Source organism: Gymnoscopelus braueri (assembly GCF_963280865.1).
Source record: "Gymnoscopelus braueri genome assembly, chromosome: 19".
Taxonomy (NCBI): Eukaryota; Metazoa; Chordata; class Actinopteri; order Myctophiformes; family Myctophidae; genus Gymnoscopelus; species Gymnoscopelus braueri.
In genome coordinates, this window is record NC_137621.1 from 6,675,423 (window position 1) to 6,696,805 (window position 21,383).

The following is a 21,383-nucleotide window of genomic DNA, read 5'->3' on the forward strand; positions in this document are numbered from 1 at the left end:
ACAGTACATGATGGCCACTCCTCCACAGGGCAACACGCCTTTCGTCTCATAAACAAACTCAAAGTTCAAAGTTTTACGACTTCCTTGAAAAGACGGGGATGGTCGAGAACAAATAAATTTGAAGGAAAGTAAACGGGCAGGTGAATGACCGGCACCACCAATCCACAGCTGTGAATGATTCTCAGAGCATTAAAAGGTAGGGTAAGCGATTTGCAATTATTCAAATAATTGCAAAATGGGTCTATGTTCTGATAGTACTCGTTACTATAGAGTGTCCTGTCCATATAAGGAGTCTCCATGTCTCTCCAGCTCTTTATTAAGACCGGGAACGCATCTGTGTAATTTTTGGGCGGTGAAACCGCCCCTATAAGTGAGATTTGGAAAAATGTACATTTTCCCGCGCTGTGATCTGGGCCCAGGAAATTTGTACAATTATCCTGCGCTGTGATTGGCCAATCACAATCTATTCAGGACTGTGATTGGCCAGTGTCACATGACACATGTGCATAGCCCTATATAAGCAACCATAACTTGAAAAAAAACATAAATTAGTTTTTTTCAAGTTATGGTTTTGTCCATCATAAAGAGTGTTTCAATAAATGTATTTATTTTTGGGCGGTGAAACCGCCCCTATAAGTGAGATTTGGAAAAATGTACATTCTCCTGCGCTGTGATCTGGGCCCAGGAAATTAGTAGAATTATCCTGCGCTGTGATTGGCCAATCACAGTCTATTCAGGACTGTGATTTGCCAGTGTCACATGACACATGTGCATAGCCCTATATAAGCAACCATAACTTGAAAAAAACCAAATATTTGTTTTTTTCAAGTTATGGTTTCGTCCATCATAAAGAGTGTTTCAATAAATGTATTTATCTTTTGTACATGATTGGTTGACTCCATTCAGTATTGTGATTAGCTAGCAAGACACCGCCCACTTCACACAGGGTGTGATTTTTACTTTGTATATGATTGATCGACTCCATTCAGTATTGTGATTAGCTAGCAAGACACATGTTGTGATTGGCTAGTGATACATATGACGAAACTAATCTAAAACCACTGTGATGTAACACTAGTATATTACTTAGATACTGTCCATTTTTTGTACATCATTGGTTGACTCCTTTCAGTATTGTAGTTAGCTAGGAATACACCGCCCACTTCACACAGGGTGTGATTTTTTTAGATTTCTTTGGGCTATTCAAAAATAGCAGATTAGATATGCAAGCTCATTTAAGCCTGTTTAAGAGCTTGTAGATCTGCTATTTTTTTTTAAATAGTGAACATTTTTGCTAATCTTTGAATATATATATATATCATATTGATGAGATTTAGCCTCTCGGACGCAAAACATAAGAATATTTTGTTGTCGCTGGATACGATTTTGTCCACAATTCCATCCATGCTGTAATGATGTTGGTTCCATAGGAGAGATAACAGGCAAACTTTGATCAAAAATAACAATTCTTTAATTAAGTAATGCAGATGTTTAACACTAATTTAAAATGTCCAAAAGGGCACATCAGTCTGGCGACTCAGGTCGCCGGCAAAATTCTTTTGACATTGTGCTATAAACACTTCTGTGGCCAACGCGGAAGTGCCTCTGCCTACAACAACTGCGGGCTACGTATTTCTTTAGCCCGTATAGACGAATCCACAGACGCGCTGCCTGTAGGCGGCCATAGCTGCGGTGTCGCGGTGCGGAGCGTTGACACCGCAGCTATGCTATGGCTGCCTACAGGCAGCGCGTCTGTGGATTCGTCTATAGTTTTGGACCGCGATGGAGGCGCGCCGTCTCAAGCGAACTTGAGCCACGTGAGGCACCACCGAGCGAGCTAAAGCGAGCGAGTTGCCGTGCCGACCGTTGCCAAGTTCGCTTGGGCCGACTCAGCGCCGTTCGGGTTATGTACCGATAGAGTTATGTACCGATAGAGTTATGTACCGATAGAGTTATGTACCGATAGGGACAGAATAGTAAATCATGTTTTGGTGAGAGCGTTTGCCCCAACTGCCACTGGCTACTGGCCAATCACAGCGCGTCCTTGCACAAGCGTATTGGCCAATCATGCACAAGTGGTATAGACTATGTAAGGACGCCTCTGAGACAGACCTGTTGCACTCTTGGTTCAAGTTAATCCTTTTAAATTGTGTCGTTTAAGCCTTCTGTTGGTACAGGGAAGGGTAGCTTTAGTTCCGGGGTACCTACCCTGTACATTACTGCAGGTCGGTACGTTTCTGTTTATTCACGCCAGTATAGAGGTGTGCCACCCATTGTAATTTCTGTTTGTTGTTAGAGTAGGGAGGTTTTTGGTCGTCTTTGATTAGGTTAGCTCTTTACTTTATATAGGTAGTTCCTTTTTCCCTGTGTTTGTTAAAGGGATTCTAGGCAACTTCAGAGATCAAAAAAAGAAAAAAAAACTGTTGTCAAACACCACCCCTCCACAACCCCCCCTCCTCATCAGCAGTTTGTTTGAGTTCAGTTCTACAAATGTCTTCTAAATCCTAACAGTATTCTGAAAAAAAAATATGTTTCTATATCAGTGGTGCTCAAACTTTTTCATGTCATGGACCCCCAAAATTATATGTATTTGGCCGCGGACCCCCATCTCACAATATGTTGTTCCAGGGACCCCCCAGAAGCAAAGAATAGAGTTAAAAATTTTCACTTTAAACAATATATTTTCAAAGATTTGCACACATTTTCACGATTTTTCAAAAATAGCAGATCTACAAGCTCGTAGCGCGGCACTCGTTGCCGCGCTACGAGCTTGTAGATCTGCTATTTTTGAATAGCCAAAGTGTAAAATAATGCTTTTTAGCTCAAATGGGTTAAGCAAACTGAACGTCTCTACACAGTAATATCCTTAGTGTTCATTTGACTCAGAGTGTAAAGACGAAACCCTTTCCGGTCCGTTTGCTAACTATTAAAAGTTACTGTGCACCTCGTTACCTATTAAATCACTGTGGTTCATAGCGTTGGTCCAATGCCAAACACATCAACATTAATGTGTTGAACACAGTACAGTCGTACTTACCCACTGTACACACACGCTACGTTGTTGTTGACCTTCTTGTCGAACAGGTAGCGCCTGTAGTCCTCCAGGGCATCTGTGTGATAAAGCAGAACTAATTTGGTATTCTAAATATGTTTTATATGCGTTGGAAAAAAACATGTTTGAACATTCAGTTGAGCAGTGCTGTGATGTCAGGAGTGGAGGAAGTCCAACCTGGTAAACTCACCTAAAGTCAATATAAAACATCACTATACATTTAATTTAACCTTTTACAGTAGAGAGACTTCCAGAGCTAATTAAGTAATATGTTTGGAATGCGTTGTGAGCTTGTAGATCGGCTATTTTTGGTGAACGTTGCTGGGGGTTCAAGTGGTTAACAAAAGTGCCATGTTAAGTTTTAAGCATATTTTGATTATTGCGATAATATTGTTAATCGCAATTATTTTTCCCACAATAATCGTGACATGTAATTTTCATATCGTCCCATCCCTAGGAAGAAATAATTGGCATAACGACTTGGGAAGAAAAAGGCAAAGAAAAGCAAAGAAAAGGTAGAAAAAGTGTGTTTTCCTACCTTTAATTGCGATGACACCCAGCACCACGGCGAGCGGTATCATGGTGATCTCCTTCTGGAAGGCCTCCACCACAGGAACCCAGTTCAACAGAACCAGGAACAGGAAGTACAGGTTGGCCGCTCTGCGCGGGAAAGTCCCCAAAAAAAAAGATCTATTAGTCCCTGGAAAACACCAAACGCTTCACAATCTGTTCAAAAGTCTAAGAGAATAGGACCAACTGAAGCTGAAATGCAGAGAAATAGTTGATCGGACAACAAGTACAGTTTGGTCTTATATATCAGCGAATTGAGGAACGTTATGTAATGCTTCATCACACAACGGTGTTGTGCAAAAATAGCGAAAACAGCCAATCTACAAGCTCAGACAACGAGTCATTGAGTCACGCATTGAAAGCTTGTAGATCAGCTATTTTCACTTTTTTCTTCGTTTTACTTTTCACATACAATGACAAAACCAAAATATGTTTATTATTATTAAACCATTATTCTTAAATCATTTTTATTTTTAAAGAATAATCGATGAACTCGATGAACTTTTTCATGTCAAGGACCCCCAAAAACATGTATTTGGCCGCTCAAAATATTTTGTTCCAGCCAGGGACCCCCAGAAGCAAAGATTTGAGTTACAAATGTTCACTTTAAAAAAATATATATTCAAAGATTTGCAAAAAATGATCACTATTTTTCAAAAAATAGCAGATCTACAAGCTCATAGCGCGGCACTCGGTGTCGCGCTATGAGCTTGTAGATCTGCTATTTTTGAACAGCCAAAGGATGAAGTGGTTAAAATGATTGTGACACTTTAACCCATTGAGACCTGGAACTGTGTCATTTTTAGATTTGAGCTAAAAAGCATTATTTTACACTTTGGGCTATTCAAAAATAGCAGATCTACAAGCTCATAGCGCGGCACCGAGTGCCGCGCTACGAGCTTGTAGATCTGCTATTTTTGAAAAATCGTGAAAATGTGTGCAAATCTTTGAATATATATATTTTTAAAGCGAACATTTTTTACTCAAATCTTTGCTTCTGGGGGTCTCTGGAACAAAATATTTTGATGGGGGTCCGCTGCCAAATACATATCATTTTGGGGGTCCTTGACATGAAAAAGATTGAGCACCACCGATATAGAAACATACGTTTTTCAGAAAACAGTTGAGATTTAGGAGACATGTAGAATCGGCTTCAGGTCTCAATGGGTTAACTAATTTTGCTGGGGACCCCTTTGTACCCCCCCGCCCCCCCAGGACCCCTGGGGGTCCCCGGACCCCCAAAAAAAGGTAAAAACATCCCAACCTGTGGAACTGCTGGAAGAGGTTCATGGGGATGAAGCTGAGCAGGCTGTACTTGGTGGTGCGGATGCTGTTGCCCTGGCAACCCTTGACGATGGAGTGGTACTCGGCCCGGTAGGGTCCGTGCCGGGCCACCACCGTCCGCCGCTTGGCCCCGAACCTCTGAGGAGAGGAGCCGCCGCCCCCCCCGCTGCCCCTGCTGGTGCCCCCCCTCCAGGGGGCCCTTGGCGGGCAGCGGGTTGTCTCCTCCGGGGCTGGAGTACCATCCTCTGCCCACGTCCGCCGCTAGCAGCTGCCTGCAGCGGTGACGGGCCCAGTGGAGCTGCTCCATGGCTGGAGGAGAGAGGAGGAGGAGGAGGAGGATGAGGAGGAGGTGGAGGTGGAGGAGGAGGAGGAGGATGAGGAGGAGGATGAGGAGGAGGATGGGGAGGTGAGAGCAGAGGTCTGAGGCCGGCCTTCCCTTCCCCTCCGCTGTGGCCGCTGTGGCTTGACGTTCACAATGCCATCATCCTGCAAGAGTGGACAGACAGCCGGGAAATATGCATTATATTAGGGATGCAAATTATCGATTAATTCATTCAATGATAACCTTATCGATCGATTAATCGACTATAAGGAAAGTTCTTGTCCGAAACCGAAAATGAGTACAGAAACATAATTGCCTTGATGAATGTAACATTAACGAACGTCAACGAGCATCAGCCGGTCACAGACACACACACACACACCTCTCCTCTGCAGTGCTCTATGGAGTCTGTCTCCAAAAGCCCTTGAATATGATGGAATATGATCAAGGATTACTGTGATTATGGTAAGCTCACATTTGATATCACACACACCATACCTGTGACTTTCACTAGCCCAAAACAATTTACGGCAATTAATAGATCATAGATTAATTGTTAAAGGTTTCATGACGTTCAGTTTTACCACACATTAAAAGTCTTTGTCATGGTCCTTCAAACGTGTATAGAAAGTTTTAACAAAAAATTCCACTCCATTGATCCATGGCAGGTGTTTTTCTCTCACATTTCTAAAGCCTTTTCAACTGCAATGAAAAAAGAAATCTTTGCCTGCGGGTCTCGCTGGTGAGGGATTTTGCCTGTCAATCATCGCCTTTGCTCCGCCCCCCCCAAAGGAAAGGATAGGGGAGGGGAGGGGCGAGGAGGAGAGTGGGCGGGATCAATCGGCTGTGACCTCACTGCCGAAGGGCCAAGCTCAGATTACTTTTCAGCCTAATTATTCAGAAAACCCCAGACCACAGAAAATCCACTGAATGTTCAAAGTTCAGATTTTTTGGGTGTAATTGAAGTCATAAAATCCCCCAAAAAACATAACAAATAAAAAAAGTGAAAATGAATGTCATAGAACCTTTAACATCCCTACCGGGAAATATGCATTATTGTCACGTCTTTATACCTGCAGGACCCCGCAAGGATGTTTGCTGACTTTCATAAATAGTTACCTATACATACAGTAAGCCCCATGTCAAAAAGAAATGCTAAAATTGTCTAAACGTTTAACAATCTTCTTACAATAAATGCACAGAATCTCTGTATGTATGTCTGTAGTTCACGTGTCTTGAGAACCGTTCGACCGACCGACCGACTTCAAATCCATCCACCGGCCCAAAGGTCACCGGCCTAGTTCTTTTAAATTAAATTAGACATCTTAATTAAACATCTTTAAATTATTTAAAGATGTTTTTCCTATAATAACAACATGCCCAAAATAGGTATACCACTGACGAAAGCCGTCAAGAAAATATAGGTAGTTCCACTTAAAATGTGTAGTGTCAAAGTCCTATACTTCTGGCACTACTGGTTGCTGATGGCCAGGGATGAACGTTCAGACGTGTGCTCAATAAAAGTGATGTCCAAATGTGTCCGTTAAGTTGATAACAAATGATATGTATTCTCTGTTCCTATCGTCCATCACTTCAGGATACACAAAATATGAAGGCCAAATATACCGGCAAAACACAAACTGAGCACGGCACAGCATACAGGCTGGCTGTCCCCGGTCAGAGCCCCAATAGCTCCGGGTTGCAGTCGATCACATCCAAAACAGCAGAACTTTCTTGCAGACGATTGCTGGCTGCCGTGTCCCGCCGTCGATCAGTCCACACAGTCCACACACACACACTCCACCACCAACACACACTACGCCACGGCCCGTGCGTGTCCAAACGAGCCCCCGCCGGTTTGATTCGCTTCCCAATAAAACAAATCAACTACCGTTGAAACGAGGACGTTTTTTCACCTTAAACGTAGTGTCAAAGTCCTATATACTTCTGGCACTACTGATTGCCGGTCGACGGCCAGGGATTAAAGTTCAGACGTGCGCTCAATAAAACTGATGTCCAAAAAACGTGTCAGTTGAGTTGATAACATTAACACATTAACCGCCAAGGCCGTAGTCCTACGGTCCATTAAATCCAACTGTTAAGCGCCGAGACCGTAGCCCTACGGTCCACGGTCTTTTCGCGTTGAAAATTTTCCAGGTGCACTTTCGGATTTTTTTATCCATTTCCGGTTCCGGTTTGATGACCGGAAACAGAATTATTTGGGATCCGGTTTTGACGATCACGTCCGCTCCCATTCTAAAGCGCACACTGAAACTCAATTCTCTTCCTGTAGTTTTTTCTCCTCGCATATCACTGTTTAACGTAATCCGCTCTAATCTCTCATGGAGATCCGTTTGACATGCGGTTTTCACTGGGAGATACAGTGACATGTCGCGGATGTAAACAGACCGTGTACGGCTCAATCTTAAGGATTTTAACAAGATCTATGGCGACATGAAAAAAACAAAAAAACAACAATAACACGTTGGCACTGGTGAGTACATTATGAGATTAACCTCTGGCGGTCAATGTGTTAACAAATGATATTTATTTTCTGTTCCTTTTGTCCGTCATTTCAGCATACACTAAATATGAAGGCAAAATATTACAGGCAAAACTTAAACGGAAGCACGGCACAGCATGCAGACCACCAGCCCTGAAGAACACGCCATGGATGGACCAGAGCCAACTCCAGTGCTGCTCCTACAGTATACATGTCTGAGCTGAGTGAGCATGCTTTGGTTTCATGGACTCATAGACGTTAATATTCTCACAGTGTTTACAAAATAGACTGCAACATGTGTACACGACACACGTCTCCACTCTAGTAGGATCCCTCATGTAATTCTGAATGCATTTTTCTCATTTTTCCTCTGCACTCCGGCCAAGTCTGCTTGTTAACTCTTTCAGTGCCAATGAAATATTTCTTTTTTTTTTTCAAAGAAAAAAAAAAGTGCTTAGGAAGCGAGATGCAGCCTTTTTCAGTTATAGGTTAAACAAAGAGTGGATGGAGCTGCAAATCTTCAGATAATGATATCTTGGGTTCTGAACATTAAAAAAAAAAAAAAAAAAAGAAACTTTTTTTAATTCTTTTTTTTTACTCTGGATTTCTCGTTCTGGCACTGAGGGTATAACCCTAAAACTCGGGATAACTCGGGGCCTGGCACTGAGAGAGTTAAAGGGGAATTTTGGACCACGGTTTTCTTAACTTTTTCTATGACGTTATGATATCTTAGGATGAATGGTACAATAGAAAAAAATCTTAACTCCATCCCGGGTCCGCCACAGCTTAAAACGTGCGCCAATAGGCCTTGCGTTAGATCACATATTTTAATAGCTTTTTTTTGTTGTTTATTTTTTGGGTGAGATCTGACGTTCATAGTGACAGAACACTATGCAACCGAGAAAAAAAAAAGGAAAAAAAGGAAGTCTCGCTAGACAAGATTTCAATCTCGAGATTTCAATCTTGTCTAGAGAGACTTCAGTTTTTTTTTGTTCTATGAACGTCAGATCTCACCAAAAAATAAACAAAAAAAAAAGCTATTAAAATATGTGATCTAACGCAAGGCCTATTGGTGCACGTTTTAAGCTGTGGCGGACCTGGGATGGAGTTATGAAAATGTTCTACTGTACCATCACATCAAAGAAAAGGTACAGTAAGAAAACCGTGGTCCAAAACTCCCCCTTTAATTCCTTGTGTCAGTTTATGTTGGTATCACCAGTCAATGGTACAATATATGAGATGGTAAAGTGTAGGGTTTTCACTTCCCCACAAAGTGCTTTTTTTCAGGAGAAACAGAGACTCCCTGTGAGGAGGAGGACAGGGTTTTTTTGCATAGTAGTGCATATTTGTCTGTCATTAAATGTTTCAATGAATTGAGTACAAAGGACCACAGTGGAAACAACAAGCCATAGTGCTTTCTTTGGGTTTAAAATCCTCTTAACCCATAAAGACCGGGAACGCATCTGTGTCATTTTTTAGATTTCTTTGGGCTATTCAAAAATAGCAGATCTACAAGCTCGCAGCGTGGCACCGAGTGCCGCACTATGAGCTTGTAGATCTGCAAAAAAAAAAATTATCTTGTGAAAATTTGTGCTATAAAATAGCAGATCTACAAGCTCATAGCGCGGCACTCGAGCTTGTAGATCTACTATTTTCGGAAAAATCTTGAAAATTTGTGCTTTGCTTCTGGGGGGGGGGGGGGGTCCCTAGAACAAAATATTTTGAGATGGGTGTCCGCGGCCTCAGGTCTTAAAGGGTCAACAGACTTTGTATTGAACTGTACTTCCCTGTGCTTGTCTTTGCAAACAGTTAATAAAGTAGTTAAACAATCACAAAGCTTTGAAACCCAACTCTCATCTTATCTCTTGCATGTCTTTCCTCTTTCTCTATAGAAACAGTCCGCACTCACACAGGGTAACTTTTCTCAGAACGTGTTTAATTTACCACAACAGCCAGTCTGTCTCTCTTTCCTCTTTCTCTGCGCTTGGTTTCCTGTCCGTCTGTACTGTAGCAGTGGTTGTCAAACAGTACCGAGGCCCTGACACAAGTACATGTGTGACAACCACACATTATTATTATTATTATTGCAGTGTATACAACTAGAAGTTATTAATTACTTTTTGAATGTACTATATCCGCAACTCATCTGCCAATACAGAGACAAATCCTATACCCTATAAAATATATATATTTTATGTAACCAACCTTATGCAGGCTACAAGCTTGTAGGGGTGCTATTTTTGAAAAATCTCAAACATTTGTGCAAATATTAGATTAGAGTTTAAAGCAAACATATGTAAAATATGTTGTTCCAGGGACCACCAGAAGCAAAGATTTGAGTTACAAATGTTTGCTTTAAAAATATGTATTCAAAGATGTGCATGCATTTTCACGTTTGTTCTAAAATAGCAGATCTACAAGTTTAACCCATTAAGACCTGGAACGCATCTGTGTCACTTTAGATTTCTTTGGCTATTCAAAAATAGCAGATCTACAAGCTCATAGCGCGGCACCGAGTGCCGCGCCATGAGCTTGTAGATCTGCTATTTTTGAAAAATCTTGAAAAAAACTTTTTTTAGATTTTTTTTCAAAGAACTGTTAGGATTTAGAAAACATTTTTCAGAGTCGTCTCAGGTCTTAATGGGTTTAAAAACACAGGTTATGTGCCATCATGAGAGTTTGACTTGCCCGACAAAAAAAGTTTGAAAACCACTGCTCTCTACATTGACCTCTCTGTAATAAAGCCTCAAATCTAAACCAAAACTAGCTAACTAAATCCAGTGGTGGAAAAAGTACTCAAATGTTTTACTTAAGTAAAAGTATCAATACTGCAATGCAGAAATACTCTGTTATAAGTAAAAGTCCGGAATTTTTAATTTACTTGAGTTAAAGTACAAACGTATTATTGGTATCAAAATGTACTTAAAGTAGCAAAAGTAGAAAGTACTCATTATGCAGAATGTCCCGTTTCACAAGGGTATTATGTATAAAATGTATCAAAATCTTTTGAAAACAGCAGATCTACAAGCTCAAGTAATAATACAAGTAATAATAAACAAAATCGTAAAAAGTAACTAGTAACTCAAGTTTTCAAATTATTCTAGTGGAGTAAAAAGTAAAATATTTGGCTTTGAGTGGAGTAGAATTAAAAGTATTGAAAATTTGGAAATACTCCAGTAAAGTAAAAAAAAAAAAAAACACCTCAAGATTGTACTAAAAAGTACAGTACTTGAGTAAATGTACTTAGTTACTTTACACCACAGACTAAATCAATAAACCAATAGTCATAGACAGCTGACTGAGAGCACATGATGCCATGGATGTCCTTCTGCTTTCTTTAGCCGTTCCAATAACAGTGGGAACCATGCATTCCATTAACCCATTAAGACTGTGTGTCATTTTTACATTTCTTTGACTATTAAAAGAAATAGCAGATCTACAAGCTCATAGCGCGGCACCGAGTGCCGCGCTATGAGCTTGTATATCTGCTATTTTTTTGGGGGGGAAAGAATCGTGAAAATGTGTGCAAAATGCAAATCTTGAATACATATATTATTTTTTAAAGCGAACAGGTTTTACTCAAATCTTCGCTTCTGGGGGGTCCCTGGAACAACATATTTTGAGAGGGGGGTCCCTAGAACAATATATTTTGAGAGGAGGGTCCCTAGAACAATATATTTTGAGATGGGGGTCCGCGGCCAAATACGTATCATTTTGGGGGTCCTTGACATGAAAAAGTTTGAGAACCACTGATATTATAGCAACATAAGTCTTTAAAAAAAAATCTACAAAAGACATTTGTAGAATTTGTAGAAAGATTTGCACAACAAACAAACAAACAAAAATAGCAGATCTACGAGCTTGTAGATCTGCTATTTTTTGGATAGCCAAATAAATGTATAAAATGACACAGATGCGTTCCCGGTCTTAAAGGGTTAAGGCTGTAACACAGTAAGGTCTATTCTAGACACAGCCTAGAGGACAGAGGAATGGGGAAGTGTCATCATAAAGAAACATGGGTAGAAAAACTACAGGCACTTCTTCTTCCAGTGAAACATGATCCATTACTTACAGCATTGGTTCTCAACCAGTGGTCCGGGGACCACCAGTGGCCCTTGACACAAAATTAGCGTCACACAGACATTTTAACCACTTAAACCATATGTTATACTTTGGCTATTCTTTTAGCAGCTACTATTTTTGAATACCCAAAGAAATCTAAAGTGACACAGATGCGTTCCCGGATAGAATTTCCATTTCTACAGGCATACTGTATGGAGAAATAAAACAACAAACATTTTCATGTCAAGGACCACCAAATGAATGCATATTGGCCCACGGAACCCCATTAAAAATATATGCCAGGGACCCCCATAAGAGGAGATTTTTATGCTGTGGTTCTATAGCAGTGATACTCAACCAACCTTTTCTGAGGACCCTCAGCTTGATATGCATTAGGCCACGGAGCCCCATTTGATAGCAACGGTGCACCTCACAAGTCTGGACGATACGTTTGTGACTTCCGCGGTCGAGCTTACAACGCGTCACGAAGTGACGCTTTGTAAGCTTGTAGATCAGCTATTTCAGCTTTTGTATAAAATTATTAAATATGTCAATAATGTCTTTGTATGTTTCAGTTATTTGTCATATCTGTCCTGTGCATTTTTTTATTACGAAGCCTAAAAGGCTTCATATGTTCCAATGTTCAATGGCCAGACACACAATTAAATCGTTAAACACAATTATTTGAGTGACAATTAATTGTCAACTTAAATGTGTAATGGTGACAGTCCTATCTGGGGGTTCACTGTTGTTGAGGTTGCCTGGGAGAACTACAGTGTTTGACTTTGCACTCCAGCATTAAGATGTCACAAGTGTTTGAAGAGTGACTCTCACAGGCCTGTCACATAGCTGAATGCCTCATTATCCGCTTATAGAGCTAAACTACTACTGTAGTTATGAACAGTGGTGGAAAAAGTACTCACATTTTTTCTACGTAAGTAAAAGTATCAATGCTTCAATGTAGAAATGCTCTGTTACAAGTCTGGAATTAAAAAATTTACTTGAGTAAAAGTACAAAAGTATTGGTATCAAAATGTACTTAAAGTATCAAGAGTAGAAAGTACTCATTATGCACAATGTCCTATTTCACATGTTTTCAAATGTATAAAAACATCTTCTGAAAATATCAGATCTACAAGCTCCCAATGTGTCGCATCACGACGCATTGTGAGCTTGTAGATCGGCTATTTTCAAATGGCCGAAATGTATATAGGGCTGAAGTGGTTAATGTATGTTTTGTAATAATAATAAAAATCTACAAAGTAACTAAAGCTGTCAAATAATTGTAGTGGAGAATTGTAGCGCTTGATTCAACAAGGTCTTGTCTGCTAGGTTAAGCAGGTATACACTGCATTTAAAGTTATGAAACTTCAAAGTAGGGCAGCATGTTGATATTAATGTATGCCTTGAGGCCATGTGGATTATTACCAGTGAAGGTTCTGCCTTATGGACCTGACAATGTGTTGATACTTTTTCTTTGCATTATCTCATGTACATACAGTACATGTACGGTCCGCTGCTATGTGGACCTACTCATGTGTTACCACTCTTCTCCCTTTCTGGAAAACGACAGAAATAATGGAGCAATATGCAAAAACAAATGTCTCCCACTCGATGTGACACTAAAGTTGATTATTATATCCACATTGTGATAGTAGACTACGGTCGTATTATTATGATTTAGGATATCATAATATTGTGATACGACACAGTAAAGTGCTGTAATTTTCTCAACTTAACCTGCCTGTTCTAGCTGCTCTAGTATTTGCCTTTACCCATTACATATCCACAGTGAGGGTTTAATGAGCGTTTTATGAGCGTTTTATGAGCGTTTTATGAGCGGAGGAGAGCGCTCACACACACACCTCAAAGGGCACTAAAATCCAAACCACAGACAGACCTCTCAAAACAAACTAATCAGACTACTACTAGACCTCACCTAACCCCTGCTCATTATGCTAGGCTGGGATGGCTCAGGGTAGAGGACAGAGTACAGCAACGTGCAATGGGCCTGGTCTACAAGATACTCAGTGCCCACGTACCTGTCAGACTACTTCACTAGAGTGAGAAACGCCAACACCATAGGGAGCTCCACTGACCTCGTTCCCAGTTTCGGCAAAAACAGGGGCATGAATTAACCGACTTAAGACCTGGAACGCATCTGTGTCACTTTTTGATTTGAGCTAAAAAGCATTATTTTACACTTTGGCTATATAAAAATAGCAGATCTACAAGCTCATAGCGTGGCACCGAGTGCCGCGCTACGAGCTTGTAGATCTGCTATTTTTGAGAAATCGTGAAAATGTGTGCAAATCTTGGAATATATATTGTTTTAAAGCGAACATTTTTACTCAAATCTTTGCTTCTGGGGGGTCCCTGGAACAACATATTTTGAGATAGGGGTCGGCGGCCAAATACATATAGTTTGGGGGTCCTTGACATGAAAAAGTTTGAGAACCACTGATATAGAAACATACGCAATTTCAGAATACTGTTGGGATTTAGAAAAAGTTAAAGTATCGTCTGCTTAATAAAACCGGGAGAGCACACAGGTCTCCGGCAAAAATGCATATTATTTTGGGGGTCCTTGGCCCCAAAAAGTTGGAGAACTACTGATTTAGAAGGCATTTGTGTAGAATCGCTTATTGAAGCACAATGAGCACTCCACCAACAACAACAACAAAAAACTGTGGGCGTGTCCAGAGCGCTGAAGTGTGACGCTCTGTCACTGGGTGTTCACCTTCAAGATCAAACAAATTCAATGTATCAGAATCTGAATCAACCTCATTGTCTCATCACTGGTTTACAGGTGTAAAGAAGTGAGTGAAATGTGTTCCATCTCCATCACGGGCAAGCAGGCAGCAAGCAGCCAGGCAGGCTTAATTAGCTGACCCCTAACCCCTGCACAGGAGACCCAGGTTCAAATCCGGGGTGGAACATGAAAGTTACACAGTGCAGCTTTAACACAGAGTTAAATTTAACACTGTGAAACACTGAAAGGCTCCACAAAGCACTAAGCAAAAAAAAAAGTTTTGCTAGACAAGATTGAAATCTCGAGATTTCAATCTCGTCTAGCGAGACTTCTGTTTTTTTTTTTTTTTTTACAGTGTTCTGTCACTATGAACGTCAGATCTCAAAAAAAAAAAAAAAAACTATTAAAATACGCGATCTAGCGCAAGGCCTATCCGCGTACGTTTAAAGCTGTGGCGGACCCGGGATGGAGTTATGACATTTTTCTACTGTACCATTCATCCTAGGATATCATAACATCATAGAAAAGGTAAGAAAACCTTAGTCCAAAATTCTCCTTTAATGTAGGGCACCCAACCTCACTGTAGGGCACCAAAAGGACCAGCAGAAACCCTGTGACACACTGTCAACAGTACCCTGGTCTTAGATCAGTCTCTACAAGTGAAGGCTTACTCATAATCCACATGAAAACTCTCTATCCACAGTATTCACCTGAAGACTCACTAACAATGCATGTGAAAACTCACTAATGATCCTCATGAAGACTCACTAATAATACAGATGACTCACTATTACACAATGTGAGATGATGGTGTGCTCATCAAAGTGGTCACACACACACACACACACACACACACACACACACACACACACACACACACACACACACACACACACACACACACACACACACACACACACACACACACACACACACACACACACACACACACACACACACACACACACACACACACAGTTACAGTAAGTACAGGACTGCTTCTGAGCCACACCTGTTGTTGTTTTAGAAGAGAATGCACTTAATGCTTCTGGTGATTAGTAGTTTCGTTCCCCACCTATGTTGAATGCACTTGTTGTAAGTCGCTTTGGATAAAAGCGTCTGCTAAATGACTGTAATGTAATGTAATGTAATGTAATGTAATGTAATGATGTAGTTCACACATTTACTCTGTCGAGGATTCAATGCTCATGAAATATAAATGCATTTGTAATCTCTGTATATACTATATATCATTGTAATCCCTGAAATATCTGTATTTCGTCCTGTAAGGACTACATGCCAACATCTCTGCATCTGCATGCATATTAGGAATGCACTTTTTCCTGTAGCATTTGGTGGGAACAACTTATAATAATAATAATAATAATAAACTTTATTTGTATAGCACCTTTCATGACATGAAATGCAGCTCAAAGTGCTTTACAGAGCAAGGATACAATTACAGTTAGAACCAATTTAACAATAAAGCAAACAAAAATAAAATAAAATAAAATAAAAGCAGTAAAATGCAGTAAAATGCAGTGGCCCTCGCCACTACACAACTACAACACAAATGGATATAACTTAAATGTAGTGACCACTGTCCTCTACAACACAGCTAAAGAAATATCCACACTTCACACAATTGCCAATATTACATGTGTACCTTGTGTACCTTAGTAATATATCTTCACACAATTGTCAATATTACACCTTAGTAATATATTTTCACTTAGTAATATTACACCTTAGTAATATATTTTCACCATGTTTACCACGTGTGGACTAGCCCAGGGGATCTGCTAACTTATCACATCCAAACCACACACCGTACACCCCTGAGAATGATATCGGGGTTATACAAGATATATAGAATAAACATAGACAAAAGGATCTGCCCTGGAGGGTCCACAACGTGTCGACGTGCTAAAAATAAAATAAAATAAAATAAAAGCAGTAAAATGCAGTAAAATGCAGTGGCCCTCGCCACAACACAACTACAACACACACAATTGCCAATATTACATGTGTACCTTGTGTACCTTAGTAATATATCTTCACACAATTGTCAATATTACACCTTAGTAATATATTTTCACTTAGTAATATTACACCTTAGTAATATATTTTCACCATGTTTACCACGTGTGGACTAGCCCAGGGGATCTGCTAACTTATCACATCCAAACCACACACCGTACACCCCTGAGAATGATATCGGGGTTATACAAGATATATAGAATAAACATAGACAAAAGGATCTGCCCTGGAGGGTCCACCACGTGTCGACGTGCCCCAGAGGATAATTCACTAAATCCTCCGGATGGAGTTATCAGACTCTTGTCTTTTAACTACCGTGACTTTCTCTTCCACTCACACAAAACAAAAGCAAAGGCATAAAACAACATTAAAATAGGGAATACAGTGAGGAATTAAAAATCAACCAAAGAATCAGCTAAAAGCAAGAGTGAAGTAATAGGTCTTGAGCTGTGCTTTAAAGCTATCGACAGAGGCTGCCTGTCTTAAGTGTAGTGGGAGTTTATTCCACACTGTCGGTCCGTAAAAGCAGAATGCTGCTTCACCGTATTTTTTATATGTCATTGTAGGCACCTCGAGCAGGTCAGCACTTGAAGACCTGAGGGCCCGGTTTGGAACATATCTCTCTAGGCAGTCGGAGAGGTAGGAAGGTGCCAGACCATTTAGAGCTTTATAAACTATTAAAAGAATTTTAAAATCAATCCTAAAAACAACCGGGAGCCAGTGTAGTGAAGCTAGAACTGGAGTGATATGTTCTCTCATCCTGGTTTTAGTTAAAATTCTGGCTGCCGCATTTTGAACAAGTTGTAATCTGTCAGTTGTTTTCTTTGGCAGGCCAGAGTAGAGTGCGTTGCAGTAATCAAGCCGAGAGAAAACAAAAGCGTGGATCAGCGTTTTTGCATCGTCTAACGACAGATAATCTCTAATTCGTGCAATATTTCTAAGATGAAAGAAAGCAATCTTGGTGACATGATTAATGTGTGTATTGAAATTCAATTCAGAATCGATAATCACCCCCAGGTTCTTTACTGTGGTGTTACTTTCTACAGCCAGGTTACCAAGTCTACTTGTTATTGATTCTCTCTGCTCACTGGAGCCAATTATGAGAACTTCTGTTTTATCCTCATTTAGCTTAAGAAAGTTCTCACTCATCCAGCATTTTATACTGGACAGACAGGTCAACAATGGGTCTAGAGCGCTAGAGGTTTACATCACATGGAACCTAGACCTATACATAAGAACATGAAACAGAAACCAGCCTACTACAGGCTATGTACTACAGTATGTTCTATGTTTGTGTAAAAATGTAAACATGCACACAATTAAGTGCAGAATACAGCAGGCTATATGATAGAAGGAATTAATAACAACCCTTGATATGTCGTTTTTGAGGGATGTCCTAAAGACAATGTGTGTAGACACACAACAACACAACAACCACATCAACCACACAATGTCAAATGCAGTGGTGGAAAGTAATTAAGTACATTTACTCAAGTACTGTACTTAAGTACAATTTTGAGGTATTTGTACTTTACTTGAGTATTTCCAATTTCCAATACTTTTACTTCTACTCCACTACATCTCAGAGGTAAATATTGCTCACAGCGCGTCGCATCGCGACGCGTTGTGAGCTTGTAGATCGGCTATTTTCAAATATTTAGTACTTTTACTTTTGGTACTTTAAGTACATTTTTATGCCAATACTTTTGTACTTTTACTCAAGTATTTTTTTTATTCTGGACTTTTACTTGTAATAGAGTATTTTTATATTGCAGTATTGGTACTTTTACTTAAGTAAAGAATTTGAGTACTTTTTCCACCACTGCAAACAATGTCAAATGTGACAAAAACATGTAAACAAACAAACAAGAGAAATTAACACTGATAACAAACAAAACAACACAAGTCAAGAGTATTCAACTCAGCAGGTATAAAAGCATAAAGAATGGATCCTTGATGCAAGATGGTATGAAATACGCGGTGTGACGCGTTGTGAGCTTGAAGATCGGTTATTTTCGCTTGTTTTACAAGAAAATAGTGGCAAAAAAAAACCAGCTGAAATAGTAACGGTAAACAGTGAGAACAGCCTGTATTGATTCCCCGACATGCATGAATACATAAATGTGTATATGTCCGTGATAGTAGATCTATAGACTCACCCTGTCCGTCTGTCTGCCTCTTATTATGAGGATAGATAGCACTCCTTCATCATCATCATCATCACACTGAAATGAACCGATCAATGCCTCCTTCTGCCTCTTCCACTACTGCGCACTGTGGAGCTGTGTTAGCCCTGAAACATGACTGTCAAGCGTCATGTGAACCATGGCTACCTCAGCAGCACCCATACACACACGCACACACACACACACACACACACACACACACACACACACACACACACACACACACACAAAAACAAGTGAAACAACACCCACCCAGCAGCACCCATACACACTACACGCACACACACGCCACGCATCCCCCGCACACATGCACCGTAGACGCGCACGCGCACGCACACACTGCAGGATGTGTGACTCACAAGTGAAAGCACCAGCTCTGTCTGTCTGTCTTCAGATAATAATGTGTGGTTTGACCTGTTGATGCTAAATATATCAGCTTTAATAAGTCATGAATGCATGCATGACATGATACTAAAAATAAATAATCCAATGTAAAAATATCATAAAAATATGATTTTAAATAATAAATATCCACAACAAACTATTGTGGGTCAGTCTTGTATAACATTACAGGGGGAATTGTAATGTTCTTATACTGTAACTTATAATTCATACAATCGGCTCTCTGAATTAAATCTAAAGTTATTTATGTACAAATACGAAGATAAGTCAATGCATAACAATCAGCCTCATTCACTGGCAGTCATGTGACTTATCAGTCATGTGACTGTATGAGTCACGTGACTACTATCAGCTGACACAAAGCAAGGCTATGTTAGAGAGAACTAAAGAAGGAGAGGTCATACACGTCACGTTCTGGCACCCGGAGTTTAGAGTGTAGGTAAAAATAGTGGGCCTCATTTAGCCGTAGAATACAACTCTGACATAGATTGAAAATGTCAGAATCATAAAATACATCTACGAGAGTCGTTTTCTACGGCTAGGCCTCATTAATTCATTTATTTAAAAAATATTAATTCATTCATTCATTCGTTTTTTTTATTGTCATCTTTAGCCAAAAGAAGTAGAAGTAATTTTTAGAGCAGTAGGCCTACGTGGTTCTCAAAGTGGGGTCTGGGGACCCCCAGGGGCCCTTGAGCGGATTCCAGGGGGTCCACAGCAAAAAATGAGGAACAGTTTAACCACGTTAACCTTATTTGATACGTTCAAAAAATAGCCGATCTACAAGCTCATAGCGTGTTTTGGGCTTGTAGATTGGTTACTTTCTATTGTGTTGATAAATCACAGTGGAAACGTGTACTAATCTCTTATGGGGATCCCAGGCATAATTATTATTATTAATATATGTATGTATTTTTTTTTAAATCCTTCAGATGGAGGTCCGGGCCAAATATTAATTTGGTGGTCCTTGACATGAAAATATTTGTGTGCTTCCCTCTTGTACTTTATTTATATAAAGTGCTGAAATGTTTTACTTAAGTAAAAGTATCAATACTGCAATGTAGAAGTACTCTGTTACAATTAAAAGTCCGGAATTCAAAATTTACTTGAGTAAAAGTACAAAAGTATTGGTATCAAAATGTACTTAAAAAGTACCAAAAGTAAAAATAGTCAAATGTTTGAAAATAGCAGATCTACAAGCTCACAAGCTTGTAGATCGGCTATTTTCAAATAGCCTAGGTATAAAATAGGGCTAAAGTGGTTAATGTATGTTCTTTAATATGATCATTTATATCTGCAAAGTAACTAGTAATATTTGCCTCTGAGATGTAGTGGAGTAGAAGTAAAAGTCTTGAAAATTGGAAATACTCTAGTAAAGTAAAAAAGTACCTCAAAATTGTACTTATAATTACAGTACTTGAGTAAATAGGCCTACTTAGTTACTTTCCACCGTCTGCTTAACTAGAAGAGTCCACATAATTATGCCAGACTCTACAGAGTGACAGGAGAAACTGCTGCTTTTGAAAGTATGATTGACACCATGGTAACTTATGTTCTTAACTAAACTATCTATGATGACTGCCTGTCAGGTGGTTTGGTGTTTTTTTGTGTTCCTCTTTTGTTTTGTCTTATGTAGCATGTTTGGTTTTGTTTTGACGCTGCTTTCGTTTTGTGTTTTTCTGGCTGCTGTGGCTTTGAATGGGTCCTGTGACATTTGCAGTGGTGGAAAAAGTACTTAAATTATTGACTTAAGTAAAAGTACCAATACTGTAATATAGAAATACTCTGTTACAAGTAAAAGTCCAGAATTCAAAATGTACTTGAGTAAAAGTACAAAAGTATTGGCATCAAAATGTACTTAAAGTACCAAAAGTAAAAGTAGCCTACTAAATATTTGAAAATAGCAGATCTACAAGCTCACAATGCGTCGCGATGCGACGCGTTGTGAGCTTGTAGATCGGCTATTTTCAAATAGCCTATAGGTATAAAATAGGGCTAAAGTGGTTAATTTATGTTTCATTATATCATAGTTTATATCTGAAAAGTAACTAGTAACTAAAGTTTTCAAGTAAATGTAGTGGAGTAAAAGTACAATATTTGCCTCTGAGATGTAGTGGAGTAGAAGTAAAAGTATTGGAAATTGTAAATACTCAAGTAAAGTACAAATACCTCAAAATTGTACTTAAGTACAGTACTTAAGTAAATGTACT

The 21,383-nt window shown here is 39.7% G+C and overlaps 1 protein-coding gene across 1 annotated transcript in view; it reads right to left on the minus strand.

The window, feature by feature from the left end:
• atp10d (ATPase phospholipid transporting 10D) overlaps positions 1-5,213 on the minus strand; it is a gene marked incomplete at its 5' end in the record, with an annotated part of 53,017 nt that extends 47,804 nt beyond the window's left edge. Inside the window, 4 exons of the mRNA XM_080413501.1 lie at positions 3,038-3,110; positions 3,591-3,712; positions 4,887-5,136; positions 5,192-5,213. Of these exons, the coding sequence (XP_080269627.1) occupies positions 3,038-3,110; positions 3,591-3,712; positions 4,887-5,136; positions 5,192-5,213 (467 nt within the window). The remainder of the gene's footprint in view (positions 1-3,037; positions 3,111-3,590; positions 3,713-4,886; positions 5,137-5,191) is intronic.
• Between the last annotated feature and the right edge of the window lie 16,170 nt (positions 5,214-21,383).